At 35.4% G+C, this 22,602-nt stretch overlaps 1 protein-coding gene across 1 annotated transcript; it reads right to left on the reverse strand.

Annotated features, from left to right (window-relative positions):
* Positions 1–5,685: 5,685 nt before the first annotated feature.
* Positions 5,686–15,685, reverse strand: LOC121247315 (probable transcription factor PosF21). The gene is made up of 4 exons (XM_041145682.1): positions 14,973–15,685; positions 12,472–12,604; positions 12,189–12,273; positions 5,686–6,008 (listed from the first exon to the last, which is right to left on the reverse strand). The coding sequence occupies exons 1-4, from the start codon at positions 15,683–15,685 to the stop codon at positions 5,686–5,688; spliced, it is 1,254 nt and encodes a 417-aa protein (XP_041001616.1).
* Positions 15,686–22,602: the final 6,917 nt, after the last annotated feature.

Here is a 22,602-nt window from a genome sequence, read left to right on the forward strand (position 1 = left end):
CAACATTTCTTTTCCAGGTGCTCCAAATTTTGTTAATTCTCCAATGTTACCTATAACACAAGAACAATGTCAGCAAATCCTTGCTGTTATCCAGGCTCAATCAATTTAGCCTATGACTAATCAATCAACTGAGCTTCCTTCGAATGATCAGCCTATGGCAAATCACGTTAACGATTCTCTTTCAGAATCTGCTAGTAATCACTTAATTCCCCATATTTCAGGTATATCAAATTCTTTCAAACACTCTATATTCTCTTCATTCTCAGTCAACCAACCATTTCATGAATTCTTGGATAATTGACTCAGGTGCAACTGATCATATGATTAGTCCTCCTTGTTCACATCCATTCCATCTATTGTCAATTCTTCTGTCAAATTACCAAATGGACATCTTGTCCTTGTGACTCATATAGGCACAATTCAACTTTCTACATCTTTAACACCCAAGAATGTCTTGTGTTCCTTCTGTCAATTTTAATATCATTTTTGTCAATAAACTAACCTCATATTCACTTTATTTTTTTTCTTTGCTTTTGTCAATACTTTTTTGTGTAGGAGCTCTCCAACTGGAGGACGATTGGAGTGGGTAATTTTTTTCAAGGCCTATATTACTTGTTGCAAGACTCGACTTCTTCTACAAGATCAGTACCTCCTTCTGTTTCTTCATGTACTTTCAATTCGGTCAATAAAACTCAACATATGTGGCATTGTAGACTTGGTCACTTGTCTCATTCTAGGATTCAACTTTTACACCATGTTTTTCCAGCCATGAAACTCTCAAATAATAATCATTGTACTATTTGTCCTCTTGCTAAATGAAAAAGGATTTCCTTTCCAACTAGTAGTACTATAAAATCTACTTTTTTGCCTTTGATCTTATTCACTGTGACTTATGGGCTCCATTTTCCACCCCCATCATATCAAGATTTTTCGTTATTTTCTTTCCATAGTAGATGATTTTAGTCATTGCACTTGGGTGTATCTAATGAAACAAAAATCTGAAACTAGACAGCACATACAATCTTTTTTCCAGCTTGTAGAAACACAATTGATTCCGAAATCAAAGTTATACGAGTTGATAATGGAACAAATTCAATATGACCAAATTCTACAATAGTAGATAAGGTGTTATTCACCATAAAAGTTGTGCATACACTCCTCAAAAGATAGTGTTGTTGAACGAAAGCATCAACACATTCTAAATGTCGCCAGAGTGCTCAGATTTCGATCCCACGTTCTTCTCATTTTCTAGTCTGATTGTATTCTTACCTCAGTTTATATTATCAACAGATTACCTACACCATTGTTGTCTAACAAATCCTCATTCAAAATGTTATTCCATAAACCACCTTCCTATAATCATTTAAGGTTTTTGGATATCTCTATTATGCATCTATACCTGCTGCTCATCGTTCAAAATTTGAGGCAAGAGCAGAACCTTATGTCTTCCTTGGTTATCCCCTTGGAATAATTATACAAATTACTTAGTCTTTCTACCAAATCTGTTTTCAACTCTAAAGATATTGCTTTTCATGAGGATTCTTTCTCTTTTCAGTTCTCATCACCATCTTCTTCGACTTCATATCCATTTCTAGTCATTCATTCCTTTATTATAGAAGACATTCATCTTCAGTATTTTCATATTACATCTAATGATAATCCTCTTCCCACTCAAAGAAGCTCTCTTTGGCATAGAAGGCAGCCTAAAAACTTGCAAGATTATCATTGTTTGTTGGTCTCTATTGATTCTTCCAATCCATCTAATTCCATAGGAGATGGTTCACATAATACAGGTACATTACATCCTATCTCTTCTACTCTCTCCTATTCAGAATTATCTGCTACTCACCGTGCTTTTACCTTATCCATTTCCTTTCATTATGAACCTCAAACCTTTAGCTGAGCTATCAAATACCCACACCGGAAAGAAGCAATGGTTGCTGAAATAAATGCTCTTGAGGAAAATAAAACCTGGACTTTAACTCATCTATTACTTGGGAAGAAAGCAATGCCAGTAAGTGGGTGTACAAATGCAAATTGAATTCAAATGGGACTTAGAACGTTATAAAACTAGATTTGTTGCAAAAAGGGTACACACAAAAAGAAGGTATTGATTATTTTGATACATTCTCTCTTGTTGCAAAAATTGTCACCTTTCGATGTCTCCTAGCTTTGGTAGCTATTCATAAGTGGCATTTACATCGGTTTGATGTAAATAATTCTTTCCTCATGAAGAGTTGGATGAGGAAGTATAAATGCAAGTCCCACCAGGTTTTACAAACCAAGGAGATACATGAGTTTTACAAATTAAACAAATCCTTATAAGCAAGCTTCTAGGCAGTGTTTTTCAAAATCCACATCAACCTTGGTTGACTATGGATTTACCCATCCAAATCAGATTATTCCATGTTTACCAAATCTTACCCTTCTACATTCATGGCACTTCTTGTTTATGTGGATGATGTTGTCATTACTTGTAATGATTTAACTATTGTGAACTCTTTAGAATTGTTTCTGCAATCCAAGTTCAAGCACAAGGATCTTGGACACCTCAAATATTTTCTTGGTCTTGAAGTAGCTAGATCCACTACTCGTATCTCTATCTGTCAGTGCAATTACACGTTGGAGACACTTGCTGATTCTAGTTTGTTTAGTTGCCAAACCCTTTACATTTTCAATGGAACAGAACTTAAAACTCTCCAAATCAAATGGAGATTTAATTCAGATCCCAAGTCTTACAGGAGGCTTATAGGCAGATTGCTTTATTTGACCACCACTAGGCCCGACATAGCCTGTTCAGTTAATACTTTGAGTCAGTTTCTTGCTCAACCATGCCAACCTCATTTAACTACACTTCATAAGGTGCTAAGGTATCTTAAGTCCACACCTGGACAATGTATCTTTTTTCCTAGTTCATCCAAGTTACAACTACGGGTTTTCTATAATTCGGATTGGGCTGGTTGCCCTGATACTCGTCAATCAGTAACAAGCTTTTGCATTTTTAATGGAGACTCTAGTTTCTTGGAAATCCAAGAAACAAATCACTATGTCTCGGTCATCTGCAGAAGCCAAATATAGATCCATGTCATCAACTTGTTATGAGCTGCTATGGCTTTCAACATTGCTTAAAGATTTATTAGTTGAGGTCTCATCTCTTTACTTGCTCTTTTGTAACAACAAAGCTGCCCTCCACATATTGCCAACCCAGTCTTCCACGAGTGCACAAAGCATATAGATATTGATTGCCATCTAGTTCTAGATTCGGTTCAGTATCAAGAATCTACATGTTTCTTCCTTTACTCAGCTGGCTCACATCCTTACTAAAGCTCTTGGTTCTGACCAACTATCCATACATCTCAGCAAAATGGGTGTAATTAACATACACACTCCATCTTGAGGGGACGTATTATCAATCTTGTACACATGTTAATTATTCTAGAATATTCTTCATTTGTTAGGTTAATTAGCAATCGGTTATCTCCTCACGTGTATATCAACAAATCTTTTTACTTTTTTTTTTACACGGTAATAACAAAAACAGTACTTCTACTTTACTTTCTTGATTCTAGAACACATCACCATTTATGTTGGTCATGAATTTGTGAAAGCAATATTGCGGTGGCCAATTGACTTTAGAGTTTAGTGTTATAATATTAGAAAATGCTTTGGGTCCCGACAATGGGTCCCAATTGTTTTTTTTCTTTTATTTAATGATTAAGTATTTTTTAATGATATTGTGAATTTTTTTAAAATGTTTAAAGAGATTAAAAAGAACAAAAAAAAAAAAAAACACCTGAATAGTTTTGTCGGTGACTTTTATCATGCTACACCCTGGGTGGGTGGGTGGGTGGGTGTAGCAATGCCCTATAATATTTGGAAAACACTACTTTGCCCACTTGGTTTGACCACCCTATTTGATTTTTTTTTTTTTTTTTTACTTAATGATTAAGGAAATGATTTTAAATGTATTGTTGTATTTTTTTATTTTTTAAAAATATTTAGATGTATTAAAAAAATGTAAAAAAAAAATACTTAAACAGTAAGCCAACGGTAAAGGTGGGCCAGCATAGTAGCCCCACCCATAATATTTTTACCTGATTCTTGAATGTGGGACAGTGTGTGCTCCATTGGTGAAGCAAAAACAATAAATAAATAAAGTAATGAAGTATTGTAGTACATTTGTGGGCTTAATCTAATTGGTGTAAGATGCAGAATTTGTCAAATATGCAAACCTTTGCGTTAGCCATAATTTTTAATGCCTCCACACTGTAATATTTAGAATTTATCAAATATGCAAATTCATCTTGTTTTTATATAAAGTTCCGGAATGATATAAGTTTCAAAATGCTGAATGTGTCAACTCCTAATTGTGGCTTGTTTCATGATTTTTTTCTTTTATACTATGCAAAATATAAAAAATAAATATAAAAATTCTAGTTGCAAATACAATGTTGCTATGAATAATGGATTTTGGATTATCGTTACTGGTGATTTATTGTTATTATATATATATAATGATATATAAAGATTATCTCAAAACAATACATTAATATCCAAATATTCTGTTCCAACACTTGAACCAAATTAGTTATCGAAACGAAATTTAAAACCTGAAGTTTGTTGAGATCATCAATGAAGCAGACACCATGCATGGAGGGACAAAAATGATCGAAGGACCCGCTAATTGGGAGGCAAAGGCGGCATTACTAAGCTGTCTCCTCAAAATTCAAATCTATACATACAGCTAGAAGGAAGGAGATTCTGATCTCCTGGATATCACTGCTATATCAAAACCATCACTAACAAGCAACCGGACGATTGTACCTCACAACCTCACATCAGTAATGCACTCAATTACTTGCATTTAATCAACAAATGGCAAGTCAAAATATTCACCAATACCATAATCGGTCCCTAGCACAATGGTCAACATCCAAACTCACCTTTGGACATATACCACACAACCTTCTCCTCCTTGCATGTAAGCTAGAGTTTGATAGCGGAAAGGATCCGCTCTCATAAAACATTCAATTAAATAATACAACTTCCTAAGGAAAAAAAAAAAAAGGAAAAGAAAAAAGATCGGACAATTACAATTTTGTGGACAAAAATCCATGAAGGTGAAATCATGATTTCCAAAACAGGTTCAATTAGAGAAAAACATCACACATATATTGCAAATAAAGAACCGAATTCGTTTAAAATCAATGAAACGAAAAATTGCAAGTTCCTAGCACAGGCACAACCGTCATCTCACTGATCTCAACCAGATGTCCACTAAATTTTGGTCGACAAATTTTACCATTAGAGCTCCAGAATAAGTACCCACCCCTTTCATTGCTCCCTATCGGAATTGTGAAGTGTGTTGGATCCTCGTGAGTTTCAAATTTTCAAAAAACTAAAAAAGGAAAAATTGAACTGGAAGATCGCGATCTGCCCACCTCAACTGCCAACATGGACAAAAGAACAGCAGCATCATCTATAGAGTTGCCTACAAATATAAAGCATATAGTTCACAATTTAATCTAAAACTCAAATCACAGATAGAACAGCCTACATGAAAAAGGAGGAAGGAGATAGAGGTGAGATGGATGGAAGAACGTCCAGTGTGAAAAAGACCTGAACTACAATTTTGTACGATGACCCGCCAATGCCAGGCATATATGCCAATGTCTCAACACTCTTTCATAACATCAGAGAGTTAACATCCGCAGCATTTTCTTTTTGACTGGGAGAAGACATGGATCCTCTGATTTTCAAATTTCCAGTTTGTTGCTGAAGCTGATGCAGTGGATGTTGCTGAAGCTGATGCTGCAGCTTCCGCGAATGAATCTGAAGCTTTTGAAACTGCTGTGTCGTTAAATGGGTGTGCATTGCCTGATTGTTAGAATAGAATTGCTGGCCAGCTCCAAAAGACGAAAAATTCATCATGGGACCACCGTTTGGCGTAGCTTGGCCAGTCAACACTTTAAAGTGCTGAATCTCTTTTCTGAGTGCATCATTTAGTGCTATTATAAAACAAAAAACTATCATTACTATGAGAATGGCCACAAGTAGATCAGAAGTACATACATGCGAGTGTGTTTGTATCACTTTCCCTTTTTTTCTTTCTGGTTCTGGGGGGTTTAGCAAGGTAGCGGGGAAAAAAATATTACAAAAAGTTACAACTAGTAAAGCAATCAAAGTTGACAGATCACATCCCGAGCAGAAAAAGGCATGAATGCCATCATTATTAGGTATATTGCGATGATTAGGGAATTCATTTCAGAACAGCAGTAATTCCAACAGTGCTGTGGAAAACAGAACAAAGTGATTGAATTATCATAACAACCGAAACATACCTACCTATCACTTGCTATATATTGCTCGGATGTCGAGAATACTTGAAAGGTGATCTAACAAGGTTGATTATAGAAAAACCAGCAAACCATTGATGGCAAAACTAGGAACTCAAAATAAAATCTGTAACACTGCATGCAACACCCCAGCCCATGTTCCTTATGCTAGGATGAGGATATTTTTCATTGGGTGAATGGACCCATGAATTTATGCAGGATCGATATTTATCGCCCCATCATGGACATGAGATACCGGCTCTGAACCAGCGAAAGACAGACCAACAGAAACCCAACTCAATGTCACCTCCAACTTGCACAGAACTCGTCGCCCAGCCACTTTCCATCGTCGGGCGGCACACTTGTACCACCTAGACGCTTCCCATCACAGTTGGGTGCTCTTTTGCAAATCAAGTCTGGCAAATTCCTTTCTTGGTGCTTAAAACAACAGTGCCAGGGGTGAGCATCTCACTCTTCCCTTCATTAAATTTTCTCTCCGCCATTGGTTTTACTTATAGAGAGTGATTTTGGTTCCACAGCATTGTTACCCGCCACCATATTCTCATCCTCCGCCATATATCATGAACATTACATCTCCCTCCCCTGGTATAACTCTCTATCTAACTCTCCTTTAAAATTATTTTAGAACCAGCCTTGTTTATTTTGAGGATTTGTAACAGATGCCATGGTTTGAGGTGTGCGTTGGAATAGATGATTACCAATGAGCTAATTGCTGCTCGGAGTTAAGAGGTAGGTAATTACGATCATGCCTTTTGGGATGCTTTTTTCTAAATTATGTAAGTACATACAATCTTTGGAATGCCTCTTTTCCACAGTATTGGATTGCGCCAATCTAAAATTGCTTATTGTCTAAATTAGGTAATTTTTGAACAAGTCTTTATTTATATTGTATAACTGTAAGGCTCATTGCTCAAATTCTGTACTTAATTATTATAATCGTATGTAAAGCATATTCATTGAAAGCCCTATTGATACATACCCTTCATTATAAAAGCATGTGAATGCAAATGAAATTTTATGAATGCTTTTGCTATACCTTGGTATGTATGTATATGTAGTAATGATTATAGAACGAATGAAAGAAAAGGAACAAGGAGAAAAAGAAAAGAAAAGGAAAGTGACTAAATGATTGCATGATTAATTGATGACTAATGACTGATGAATGATGATGTATAACAAATATGGAATAATGGATAGAGAGTAGGCAACTGGCAGATGGCAACGCTGGAATGGGTCTATAGCATCTTGTCAGCCTCTTGATTTCTCGTTATAGAAGGAGCAAACAGAAAATTTTCCTTTTCTAGAAGGGGTCCATGGCATCTTGTCAACCTCTTGATTCCTCCTTATAGAAGGTGCGAACGTACAATTTTCCTTTTCTAGAAGAGGTCATAGCATCTTTTTAACCTCTCAATTTCTCACCTCCATGGAGTACAATAAGCTGAAAATTCTGCAAAGATCCCAATTTCCCAATCATGTGCAGCTCCAATAAAGTTAACATTCCATTAACCCCTAGGATTGATTCAAGTGGTAAGAGCCTTGGTTTTGGTGGTATGCTCCCTCTAGGTCTAAAGTTCAAATTGTTGGATGCAAACAATTTCTAAGGACCGTTGGACTGGAGGAATTACTCTTGAATTGCCCGAGGTGCACTTGCGAGAAACTTCTTGCCGAGGGCATATGCACCCCTAGGATTAATCAGGACTTATGTTCCCAGACGCCCAATGCCAATAAAAAAAAAAAATAATGTTAACATTCCACTAAGGAGAATGCCCTGAAATCTCCATTAACTCCACCAAGTCTCTTGTCGACATGCAATTCTATAGAGAAAGGAAAATAATGTTAACATTCCACTGAGGAGAATGCCCTGAAATCTCCATTAACTCCACCACCAAAGTCTCTTGTCAACAAGCAATTCTATAGAGAAAGGAAAAGGTGTCCTTTAGGGCTCTATCTCCACACGAAGTGTCGTGCCAGTATCTAATCTTGGAACCAACCCAAGTCACTAACTCGTGTCATGAAAATACCTCCCACCCTCTTCTAATATTTTTCCATAGCTCGACACCATAAACCCCTTCACCTCCATGGAGCACCACCCCTCCAAGAACCACCATATTTGGAATCGATTACCATCTTCCACAAGGCCTCCCTCTCGTGGTGGTAACACCATAACCATTTCCCTAGAAGTCCCCAATTGAATATCCTTAGATTTCGAATCTCCAACCCACCACTTGAGATTGGAGAACATACCTTCTCCCAATTGACTAGGTGGAATTTGAACTCTTCACCTAGTCCACTCTAAAAGAAATCACATTGAAGCTTCTCAATATGACTTGCCACACCGGCCAGAAGGGGAAACAAGGATAGGAAGTGAGTTGGCAAGTTTGAAAGAGTACACTTGATTAAGGCGGTACGAGCCCCCTTCGACAAACAAAACCTCTTCCAACTTGCTGACCTACACTCAGTTTTCTCCATTCTATCATCCCGAATAGTTTGCTTTGAAAGGGGGCACCAAAGGGGAGACCAAGGTACTTCATGGGCAAAGAAGAGACCTAGCACCCCCAAAGATCTAACCAAATTCATATATTGCTGCCGTTTCCCACCGGAACCATTTTTGACTCGGACAAGTTCATCTCAATCTAGAAACAGCTTCAAAGCATAGGAGTGCCCTTAAAGATTGTATTTGATTTCAACCCGCCTTGCAAAATATTAATGTATCATCTGCAAATAATAAATGTGACAAACTGACGTCTCCCACCGGGAACCCTGATATAAACCACCTTCAACCACCGTTGACTACATTCTACTCAGGGCTTCCATTATGATGACAAATAATAAAGGAGTTAATGGAATCACCCTACCTTTTACCCTAGGGAATTGATAAAGAAGCCAACTGGAGACGCAGTGCATAATCCAAGAACACCACCACTCCCCAATCCACATCTCCCCAATAAGTAATGCAGTAAGCCCCAATTGGCATGGTCATAGGCATTTTCCATCTCTAGTTTGCATAAGATGCCAAGTTCACCAGATCTTAATCGACCATCCAAAAATCCGTTGGGAATGAGCACCGAGTCTAGGATTTGTCATCCTCAAACAAATTCATTATGAGGCTTCAATATGATCTTCCCCAACACCTCACTAAAGACGTTAGCAAAACTTTGGAAATGATCTTGTACACCCCATTTACCAAACATGGTGGTACTGTCTTCTACCATCTTTCTTACCACTTCATTGAATTTCATTCTCCTCTCCAACCAAGTGACTCTAGATTGTTCAATGGTTTCGTACACTAACCCATCAAGTGTTGCCTACACGTAACGTCTTCATTGAGCAGATGTTCGTAGAAGAGAACAACATGGTCCCTAATTTCCGAGTGATCTGATGAAGCAATGCCATCGTTGTTGAGCATCACAATATCAATGTTTCCCCTATGTGAGTTGGCCACCCGATGAAAGTACTTTGGACACATATCCCCCTCCTTTAGCCATAAAGCTTGGGATTTCTATCTCCACAATATCTCCTCCATCAAGGCAATTCACTCAAGTTCTACTACAACTTGGTCTTTTTGAATCTTCTCTACAATGGAAAGATCACTACGCTCCTCATCTTCTAAACCTTGTAACTCTATCATTAAGGATTTCTTCGAAGTATCCATGTCACATGGTACTTGCTCGTTCCATAACTTCAGGTCTTTTTTCAAAGCCTTCAGCTTACTGGCCAAGATGAAGCTTGGAGTTCCATGAAATTGATAAGAGGGCCACCACTGTCGAACCCTATCGACAAAGTTGAGACCAAAGCATATATCAATGAACAAAGTTGACATTTAGACACCCTCCAAGCCACCCCATAGGAAGTCCCTCTAAATCTTCACACGTATGGCCGTACCTACTAGGATAGAGGACAATAATACATAGGTAAGTTCGGTCAAGTACTCACAACAAGGTAAATCAGACCTCCTTTTGACATATAGTATAGACATTTCTGACCAACCAATTGCCATTCCATTTTATAAATAAGGAAGATTTAGCCATTAACCCCCTACACTGTGGCCAAGTTGAGATTCGCCCACTGCTTATTTTTAGAGGAACAATACCTCATGTTATGACAAATTTTGGATAAGGCTCCTCCATTAGAAGTTTCATCCTCCCTAATCAACAAAAAATAAGTGGCAGTCCCACATGCTGTCATGCAAAGAATCTTTTTTCTTAATTTAAAAAAATAAAATTATAATAATTTAATTTAAAGAATAGAAAAAAAATATGTCTTGCAAGACTTCAAATACCTTATAGTCCTTGGAAAGAACAAACATGGGAACCTATACAACAGGACACAAACAAGCAGCACTTTAGAACATATAAGATCTCATGCCTATAATAAGGATACAATCGCATGAAATGAAAATTTAGAGTGATAATGCAATTTTATCACCCTTAAAAATGAACATCTAATTCTGCACAGATTCAAAACTACTTCTCAGCTGAAAGAAAAAAAAAAAATTATTGCAAAGGAGACCACCACCATTGCCTATAGCAGGAAACCCACGGTCGAGCACTCCCAATGGATTCTTCATCTTATCCTTTAAAAGATATCGCCAAAATCCAATTTTTCTATTTTACATACTGATTTTTACAATATACCATGCATCAGCTTATCTATTTTTTCATCATATCATTTAAATATTATACTTTTTAATTATTTTTTATTCATTTCAAATATTTTCTTTAACTATCAATGATATCCTCAAATCTTTTGATATTTGTAATATCTCTTTATATACAATGTCATATAATTATTATTTTAAATTAATCCAAAGTTATAAACTAAACCAAAATATAAATTAATTCAAAAAATAAAAAGAAGAGATTAATTCAGCTTCAGATTTTGTCTTTGACGCCCAGCAAAGAAGAAAGTGTGGGAATGAGAGAGGGGATTGAAATAAAAATAAATGACTTTTGAAGAAATGGGAAAAATCAAACAGAGGAGAGAGAAACTAATTTAAAATGTTTACAATGATGAATAGTTCCCTCCACATCTAGCATGCTACTGTAGCAAAATGTAAAATGAAGGATAGAATACAAGATCCATTGGAGGACACTTTTAAGAGAATATCTTGATATTTTAAAGAAAAATGTATTATAGAGCAACCATTGGGAGTGCTCTTACCACCTCTCTCTTGTTCCATGCATACGCGCACACACACACACATATAAGATATGCATCATCCATATCCTACTCAACCAAGATTCATCATATTAGCTATTTTGCATTGGGTTCAATTCTGCCAATCTCAACCAATAAAAGAACAAACGTCATACGGATTTAAATGTCTCTATGAAGAAAAGAAGATAAAACTATTTTTCTAGATGAAAATAGACGGACAGAAGCACGAATGATGGGAACCAAGGTGGGCCTAGTCTTAAAGATCCTTTACAAGTTCCAGATAGGTCAATTACAAAATTAAGAGCTACGAAGATCAATGAAGCGATGCAGGGATTAGTGCAATCCACTTGGGACGAGTCTAACAAGAGCCGAATATTAAATATGGGCTTAAGAGAAGGAAATCCAGTGATCATCCACGTGATACAAGCTATGGAAGAGTGCGATTCTCCATCCATTGACTTAATTTCGGCTTTCTTGGGTAAGTTTTCAAATTGATTGTGGGTTCTAGGGATTCCATTCCTATGGGTTCATATCAATGTGTGCACACCCAATCTCAGTGTGTGTGTGTGTATGTGTGTGTGTGGATGGGTGGGTGTGCGTGTGAGAGAGAGAGAGAGAGAGAACTTTAGAATCGAGTTACTAATCTTGAAAAGGCCTCACAAGATATGTGCTTACCATCTTGAAAGTGAACCTGTTGCTCCATTGTTTGCAAGCACAGTTTCAGTTCGCTGTTCTCAGCCGTCAGACCATTTGTATCTCTCTACTCATAACAAACCCACAAAATAAATGTCATCGAACCTATCATATAAGCCTATGTTTTGAATTATACTAGAAATCAAATTGCACAGGTAGAAAGGAAAGATGTACCAACACAACCATATATAGGCGATATACAAGTCTCTGAAACAAGACACGTCTACTCCAAAACTAGAATCTATGCTAAGCTAATGCCATTTACCTGCAAGAGGATCAGTTGAGCAGACAATGAAGTTGCTTCTGTTTGCAGTGTCTGCACCTTCCTTTCAAGCTCTGCAATGTATCGCATCTTCCTTTCCTTTGATCTAGCAGCTGACTGCCTGTTTGCCCAGATCCTATCACATGGAGCAAAAAGGAAATATTAGCATAATGTTTAAGTAAAACACGGCAATTACATGGAAAAACTTGACAAGAGAAATAAAACTCAGAGAGAGAGAGAGACCATAACAATAAATCATCTAATATTGACAACTAAGTTACACTTTGGATAGGCAAATAGCAACTCTTGCAAGATCCTCCTGCCCAACAGGACCAAAGAAAGGAAAGTGAATAGAATCCATGGCACCAACAAATTCAAACATCATTTTTTTCCGATAGAATGGGCATTCACAATGAAATTGAGGCCTCCCATAAGAAGAGAAAAATGGATCCCTCAAAGAAGATACACAAAGTGTAATATACCCTTAAATTCAAAAACAAAAACAAAAAAGGTGGTGGTATTAAAAAATCATAATCATGTCTAAAAATGAAACAAAAAGTGGGTAACAACTGAATCTGAGAGGTCATCTTTGCTGTCTCATCCCAACAAACATATTAGAAAGACAATCTTAGAGCTGACAAAACAAAGACCTGTTATTCTAAAGAAGGAAAAATCTAATGCCAAAGGCCTTGAAAATACTAGAATGTAGGGGTGGGCAGCGGGTCCCAGCCACCCGTCTGCCCGCCCTCCCCCCTTCCGACCCTGCCTGGCCGGAGCGGGGCCCCTGCCCATCAGATGTGAGATGTGGGGCATCCACTCACATGTTAAATATATATATTATATATATAATAGATTTGTAATGAAAGTAACAACGTTGTTTTGGGTATCCCAAAACAGTGTTGTTTCAAATCATAACCCTAACTATAAGAGGTAAATTCTCTCTCACCTTCCCTCTTCTCCCTTCCCCTGCTCTCTTCTCCAGCTCTCCACTTCCCCTCTTCTTCTCTATTCTCTTCTACCAGTGGCCACCATCCTCTCTTCTCTCTCCTTTCTCTTCTCCTCCCTCTTCCCCCCTTCTTCTCCTCCTCCTCTAAGCTGGCTGAGGACTTCTCTCCGTTGTCATGGGTCATGGCTAGGGTTAGGCTGGATGTTGGGTGTTCTGTGGCCAGTGGTGGAACCAGCAATTTTTCTTAGGGGGGCAAATTTTTTTACCACACGAGATGTTTATGTAAAATATATATATATATATTAGAAAATCATAAATCATAACTGTATATAAAATTAAATCTCGATAATTCTCCAAATAACGTAGAAATAAAATTTTATAACTGGTTCAGATTTTTTACGACAATACTTCATAGAATAATATTCATTCATTATTACTTTTGTAATTATGAAATATTTAGAAATTGTTTTCTTCATAGAAACTATCAAGTGATCTTTTAGAATGCCATATTTCATTCTAATAAGCTAGTTTATCAAATTTCATGTAAAATCTATATATTTTGGGGTCACATTAAGCATAGAATGCCACAATTGAGACCTTAAATAAACTTTTCCTTGCTCAATGAAGTTTAGAGGATAAAACATCTCCACTATTTTGCATATAAATCATCAATCTTAAATGGTTTTTCTTGTATATTCACTTTGGATTCTATATTAAGAAACTTAATATTGTATAATAAAAAACTTTGGGGTCAATGTTAATAGTTTATTATTTCTCCTAATCTTAGTTTAATTTAATAAAAAACTTAAGGTTAATAATTTAATTTTAGTACGGCCACATCCTTGAAAATATTGGGGAGAGACATTTCTATGTATATTGAAATTTTAAGAAATTGTAGAAAGCATATGGAAATAAGGAAATTATAAATTTTTTTTGGGGGGACCAATTTCTATATACATGGAATTATGAATAAAATTTAGGGGCTATTTGAATTTTGAAAAACTTTTGGGGGGGCCACACCTAAGCTCTATGTAGATCCGCCACTGTCTGTGGCTGGCGACTGCGACTGTGGGTGACACCGTCACCGTGATGGATTTGCAAGTTTAATTTTTATGTTTGTTTGTTTCTTTGGTTTTTTTTTGGATTTGTTTGATTCTTTTGATCTGTAAGTTTCTTAGGTTTTTGGTTTTTATTTGGATTTGCAAGATCTATAATGGTTTATGCTATTTTATTTTATTTTTGGATTTTTTGTACGATTTAGCAATACTAGAATGTTTAACAATAGCTATCATTCATAATCCACACGACACATAGATAAATAATTTTCTTTTTTGTATATTTATAAATGAAGAAAAAGATGAAAATCAAAATGTTACTAATACATAACTAAACATGAACAAGCAATTGTGCAAGAGAGAGACACTTCATACCAACCATTTATGTTTCAATATAAAAATTTATTGATAGATTTTAGAGTTGAGAGAAAGAAGAAAAAAATACCAATCCTCATCCTTAAACTTCAGAAATAAGTTTATAAAATTCTTCCAAGAAACGATACCTCTTTGCATGCTTGGGATCAATTAAAGCAAGCTCTGCAAGCTTAGCAGTTGGCATGGCTTTCTTGGAATCAACTGCAGATATATCTTCTGAACCTGACACAAGCATCTCCGGTTTAATTGTCATGGACCCATCCATGGACTGGCTATGTTGGTGCCTAACTCTGGGCCGCTCGTTAGCACCAGTGGCAACATTCTCAGCAGAAGTCACTGCACCAGATGCTGGTGTTACCATGGATGTCAGTGCCGGACTTGGTGCTGCCACAGCAGAAGATGGCTCACCCACTTGGAAAGAAGGCGTAGAAGATGATGAATTGAACTTATCCAAATCAAGGTATATAGACAAGTCCTCCTCAGTCTCATCCGAAAATGAAGGAACGTCAGCGCCACCCACAACACCAAGGTCACTATCGAAGCCAATGTCAACAGGAAGTGTGAGAATTTCCGAATGGGCACGTCTATGACCCAAATTCCTCCGCGGTGTATCAGTCATTCCACTAATATCGTTGCTAAAGCAACTAGAATCAGCACTCATGCCATGTCCAAAATGTCCTGATTCCGAACTAGAACCTGGTGCCAATGGCGGGTACGATGGTGATGCTGAAGATGGCTCAGGTTTCACACTGAAGCTACTTCCCATGGGCGAAAAACCAGAGTAACGAACTGACGGAGGTGGTAAACCTCCACCGTGGCCCGGGGATTTCTCCTTATCCATTTGAGGAAAACCTCAAAACCTAACGAGATTAAACTCTAAAAATTATAGATTTTCCTCCTATCTTTGAAGAAGGGTGGTACTGACTAACGAGATTAAACTCTAGAACCCTCACGACAAGCCCCAGAAAATTGTGGTAACGGAAATCAAACAAACCGTAGGAAACAGAAGTTCTGATCGGTGAATTAGAACAAAACAAGCAATTACGTAGAGAAAGGTGCATAGAATAGAAAATCACAAAGCATACACTTATATGTATAAATACACAAGCATCCAACGACAACGTACTTAGAATCCGGGAAGTTCTCTCGGGAAGGTCGATCGGGTGCATAAATTGTCACATACTGTACAAGCAGATTTTGGAATTTGAAGCTGTAAAGCAGAGCAGCGGAGGTCAGAGGAGCATCCCACGGCTTTCCATCACATGGAGATGGAAAGGGAGTGCAGTGCGCTTGTGAGATGAGAAAGGGAAGCTGTGGAGATGCTATATATACGTACACAGAAGGGGACCGTATCTTCTGTAACCGCAACCAGTGTCCCTGACTCCCTTGCATTCTGTACCTTCTAGTAAAAAATCAGTCATTAGCTTTATGCATTTTAAAATCTTAGATTTTTAACTTTCGGAGTAGCAGAGTATTTATTTATTTGGATTAATTACACTTTATCTCGTTAAATTTTTATTCAATTTACAATATATAATTAATATATATTCATAATAAAATTATTTTATATTTATTAATCATATATAAATTAATAAAAAAATATTTAAATTATTAAATTAAAACTAAGTGAATTTATTAATATAGATTATGTAACTAATTCATTAAAAAAATATTTTACTATAATTATATTTATGATATTGATAATTACTACTTACTAACTTAAACTTTACATTTTAGTATGTATAATTATTAATAACGAGACTATAACCGACGCAATGCGCGGACCATTATTTATGCTGAGTTTAATAATTCTAAATAGTTCATTAATATACATAATTAGTACCACTACTATTAATAAAATATATATTAAATATATTAAAAATGTAATATATACATATTATATATATATATATATGGTTGCTCAATTTAAAACAATGTAAAATAGATACAATTAATATGAGACACGATTGTTCAATTAATATTTTTTCTGAATTTTTCTCCTCTTGGATGATGATGCCTGAGATTTATGATCCTCTTCTTTTGTATTTGAGTTGATGTCGAGATCAATATCTACAGCAGTTTCCAAAATATAAAACATTTAAAACATAATAAGTCAAGTAAAGTATAGTATAATAGTGTACTGATCAACATCCTAACGAATTGATTGAACAATGAGAATTAAAACCATTATAAATATAAAATTTGATAGAAAATATGATTAAATATAAAATCGTGTAATTTATTGTTACTTTTTAATTGACTTGGATTTTATAAATTTGGAATCAAATATTCGCTGAATCGTGTAGTTTTCTCATCCATATTTTAAGTTGTACTCATCAAGTCGTAATAGAAAGATATATTCTTTACCAACAATTTGCTATAAATCATTTGGAAAATCATCATCATTCTGGTCCTATATAGATACAAATATATATGTTATAATAAGGGTATATCTAATATTTAATGTACTTATTATACTTTCTATACCAATATTCAGTTTAAAAATATTATATTTACTATTTTGTTATCTGGTCTTGTTTTTTTTATAAGTTCTTTTGCAGTTTTATGTAAGATTTTCTCAGCCTCTTTGTCAAATAGCACCAACGACGCTGACCTTGAATCATCAACCAGCTCCATATTTAAGTGATAATATTAAACAGTAAATTAATTTATCTATGATTTAATATTAAATAGATTGTACTTACTCTTCTAATAGTAACTGGATTGTCCATAGCATGACATGATGGCCCTTTGCATTTCTCTTATCTATGACTCCAATAGATTCTAATCTTCCAATTACATTTGGAAATGAGATGATAATATTTCATTATGTCGAAAATAGTATTTAAACTTAAATTTAATATATGAGATGATAATAATTTATTATGTAGAAAATAGAATACTTACCAGTCAAGTATGTTGGGTCATAGCAACGTTTCACTATAGTTTCATAATTTGCAATGATAAAAATTTATTATATAGAAAATAGAATACTTACCAATCAAGTATGTTGGGTCATGGCAACGTTTCACTATAGTTTCATAATTTGCAAACTCAAACTAGAACTTAGGTACTGATTGACTTATCTCAACGTTTCACTATAGTTTCTAATTTCAACATTCCATGATTCCTTTTTAGTTGATAATTTATTCAAAGATGTGCAATCCATATTCATCTCAGTCATTTGTACCTACAGAAATTATAAATTAGAACATGTTAGAAGAGTGCAAATTATTGTATATTGCAAGTATAAAATATATAAAGGCAACATAAGAAACAAATGGAACTGAAAAATAGATGAGAATTAAATACCTTTTGATAGATTGTTAAAGATTTCATTATGTACAATATTTCTTATACAAAAACGACCATCGTAGGCTTTCTTTGTGATAACAACTTTTAATCCTTCTCTTCTCTTTACTCTAGATATTGCAACGTATAGTTGACCATGACAAAAAATTGGTTTTTCAAGAAAAAGAACAACATGTTCTAATGTTCTACCTTGACTTTTGTTGATTGTCATTGCAAAGCATACAGAGATTGGAAATTGTCTTCCCTTCAATATAAAAGGCAATTTAGAATCGGAAGGGGACAAAATGATTCGAGGAATAAATACTTTTTCTCCAATGTGCATTATAGTCATGATTTGTGCCTCAACAACCCATTTTGATAACTGAGTAACTATAAGTAGAGTGTCATTGCAAAGACCATTACTCTTATTTAAATTCTGAAGTAATATTATTGGTACCCCTACTTTCAATCTCAATTTATGATTCAAAATACCAGGAAATTTTAAAGAATTTAAAAATTCTAGTAGAAACATCGTTTGTTGTTCTGTAATATTGTCCCCGGCTTTACATATCGAATTGGCACTAAAAAATACTTGCTCATCCAAATTGATGAGCTGATCTATCATGTTGTCATTGATATCCTGCACAACATCATTTCTAGGTGCTAGAATTGCTCTTTCTCTCAAGTATATTGAATTATTACATTTATCTCTCAAATCTGGATAGGTAACATTTACGATATCGACAATAGGATGATTATTAGGCTAAACATTAAATCAGATGGTATCTCAATCATTCTTTCGCTTTCAGTAGAACTGAAGTCACCGTCACCCATTCTTAATATCCAATTTGCAAAATCTCTTGTAGCAATATCCTTCATATTTTGGTTGAGTCTCATATTTTGAGTCATTGTAAAAACTACACAATTCATCCACAATGAAGATCTATTAATAGTTGCCTCAACTATTTGCTCTATTTGACGTTTGGATACAACTAGTAATATTTGACGAAAATCACTGTCGAGAACAACTGTCTTCCCCCAAATGGTTTTTCTACACTATTTGCATCAATAAATCGTAAAATATCTCTCAAAGAACGATCCATAGCTTCAAAGCTATTCCGGTGAGCCATAGGAGCGTCATCCCAAATTATGAGACTGGTTCTTACCATTAATTCTCCAAGTTGAGAGTCTTGTTTAAATGAGCAAGTTGAATTATTTGAGACATTAATTGGTATTTGAAATCTTGAATGAGCAGTTCGACCACTAGACAATAATAGAGTCGCAATTCCTGATGAAGCAATTGCAAGTACTATTTTTCCTTCTGAACGTAATCGAAATATCAGTATTTTCCAAAGATAAGTATTTCCTGTACCACCATGTCCATATATAAAAAAGAAACCACCATTTCCACCATTCACAAATTCAATGATAGAGTCATATATTCTCCTTTATTCAATATTAAGATTAACGAATAACTTGTTATATTCCTCCTTTACCCCGATCCTATTATAGTCCAACTTCTCTTATGGCAATCTGTTATTGCTTTCCCCAAGTAGTAATATATCTGGATACAATATATTTTCAAACTCTCTTAACGATCTTTCACTTCTTACCAACAATTGCTCAATTTCACAAAGTGCATAATTTTTTATCTGTATCTCAGTAAGATGTAAGTTTTCACAATTAAAAACTCTTCTTTGGTGTTGAAGAATGTCTTCAGATAACAACTCCCAATTAGCAATCCATAATTTATAAGGATCTGCAACCTCACAAAAAATTAATACTGTGACAAACAATTCACGTAATTACTTCTCAGATGCCCATTGCAAAGCATGATTTAGAGTTTTATGCTACTCCTTATCATCATCATGTAAACCAAGGGTATAACATGCCGACTAGTAAGATGGGTACAATACATTATGTACTATTCTTATTTCTTCAAAAGATTGAAGTCCTTTGACTATATTAAGAAGCATGCATAAATAAAATCGTTCACCACTCCCAGGATATGAGTAATATATTCGGCCTATACATCTTCCTTGCCTTCTCAAATTCCATTCCTTCTCTATATTATTCTAAACTCATTTAGATGGAAAATCCGAATTTGTTAAATTTCTTGCTTCCTCATACATAACATTTGGTACTCAATAGTGTAAATAACTGAAAAGACAATATAAATTTAATTAGATTAGCACACATTTCTCTAGTTTAGGATACTAATGAATATGACAAATGATAAAGGAAGTATTACCAACAAGCACCCTCCCGAAGTGTTGGCCATGTTGTAAGTCATGTAGAAGTTGATCGAGTGTAATTTTAAAAATCCTTGTGACTATATCTAGTCGATCCTCTACTTATTTTCCCAGGTTCTTAGAAAACTTTCAATTTCTGTCCATTTTGCATTGTATGTGAATGTTATAAATAAATCAGGATAACCTGCCCACCTACAAATGACTATTGCATCTTGATAATTCTCAACCATATATCTTGGGGTTTTAATGAAACTTGAAGGTAATACAATTCTCTTTCTAGTAGATGTATGGGTTGTATCTCCTCTCAAAACTGCATCTCTCAATCCACTATATAACTCAATCTTTAATTTACATTGATTTCTTCTCACCCACATTAGTCAGGTCTCTTCAATACATGTGTATGCATCAACAACAAAATTGTTGAAATAAACGATTGCCATATATTAATATGTGTCATTCTCGTTTACGTTCTTGCAATCTGTATGCATAATATTCTCTCATAGTAATGAATTATTTCTTTCTTGATGTACTTCTATGATCAGTCCTACGTAAAATACCAAGCCTAAATCCATCTTCCATCTGTTATTCTTGAACTAATAAGACGTAGTCTCATTTGATGAATATCGTCCTCTAAGAAGTGGTCCCTTACTTTTCACCAATTCATTCGTTTCATTAAGCATTTGGACCAATGCAATAAGAATTGATGACTCAATATTTTTATTGGAGTTGTTGTGATTCAGTACACTCATTCGATTTTGTACCTCATTCTCAGTGTCGTCGAAGTATAACTGTGCAAATCGAGGATTAGAACCATTTATTGGATGTAGGGTTCCAATTTTATGATGATTCTGACCATTAATTTGAAAAATGTATGGACTGCCTTCATCATTGATATTCTTGTCTACATTTCCACCCATCGAAATCATAGCAAGAAAGACATTATAATTTCGTATTTCTGTCTTAAATCTTTTACAATGTTGCTCACCCATATGACTTAATAGTTCTTTTAAAAGAGAAGGTGGCTTTTGAAGTAAAGGTAGCACAACTTGACCCTCCATATAACAAACATAAAATCTTAGTTGAGTGGGCATCCTTGATTTTTAAGTTCTCTATTCATACCATAATATTACACCACAATAATCACATTCATAAGATGGAGGACCAAAATTTTCAAGGCTCTGTGTATTTTCCTAGAATGTAGAAAAGAAAACCAAAATGCATAATTACTATTAATCTTATTATAAAAAAATGTGTTATTATACATCAAGTATGTAATTGAGCCATTTACTTGGTGGTTCGGTAGTTATACTATCTTTGCTTCGTTCACCATTAACACACATAATTGATCCCTCCCCCTCTCTCTCTCTCTTGTGCCGCACAATTCATCTCTCATCTCTGCTTTGCCTCTCTCTCTCCCTGCCCCTATGGCCCTCTCTCACGCCAAACCCCTCTCTCATGCCATCAACGACTCAACAGCCCTTCGATGTCAACATCATCTCGTTCTCCTCCACTTCTAGTTGTTGTCGAGGCTACATATATTATTTTCCTCTCTCTCTGCAAGCTAATCGATATGGCAGGTTGGCTCGAATGTTGTAAGGTAAAAAAATTGAATGTCTTTTGCTTTCCTCGAGTTTTCCATGAATTATTTCTCGAGTAAGATTAAATGTGTATTCATTTTTTTTGTGGGTTTGCTTGTTCTTACTCTAATGTGTGGGTTTTCTGTTGTGAAATTAGGGTTTCTATTAGGGTGCTGTTGAGTCTGGGTAATATGTAAATAAGGATGGAGAGTAAATGGTCTGTGAATGTTATCGTGTCTGGACAGATTGCATATGATCTGTTTGTAAAAATGGGAAAATGAAAATAGCAAGAGGAAGAAGATGAAAAAAGTTGCCACGCCTTGGGGATTCGAGGTCCCAATTCCTCCAAAGAAACAACTACAGTGTCTGCTCAATGTTTTTCAGAATACCCACTACAGATTCCCTGCACCCCTTTACAGCCATCGTCCTAATGGAATTTGACAGAAAAAGACACAATTAACCCTTAACAAACTTCTTCTAGAACTTACCAAATAAAAGAGACGTGGACTACACTTTATTACAAAATGCATAGCAAAGGAACTTAAAACAAAATGCACAGCTTTATCCTTGGTAGAACGGCACCGTATGGCTGGCAGTAAAACAACACCGCATTAGTCTTAGCTTCGTAACTCCAAAGA

The sequence above is a fragment of the Juglans microcarpa x Juglans regia genome, chromosome 1S, assembly GCF_004785595.1.
Source record: "Juglans microcarpa x Juglans regia isolate MS1-56 chromosome 1S, Jm3101_v1.0, whole genome shotgun sequence".
NCBI lineage: Eukaryota > Viridiplantae > Streptophyta > Magnoliopsida > Fagales > Juglandaceae > Juglans > Juglans microcarpa x Juglans regia.

Bases quoted from the DNA above. Each gene is read 5' to 3' on its own strand.
- LOC121247315 (XM_041145682.1), bottom strand. From the start codon at position 15,685: ATGGATAAGGAGAAATCCCCGGGCCACGGTGGAGGTTTACCACCTCCG. The intron at 12,274-12,471 runs GTAAATGGCATT...TGTTATGAGTAG, and splicing joins CTCAACTGATCCTCTTGCAG to AGAGATACAAATGGTCTGAC. The intron at 6,009-12,188 runs GTAAGCACATAT...GTTTTATAATAG, and splicing joins ACAGGTTCACTTTCAAGATG to CACTAAATGATGCACTCAGA.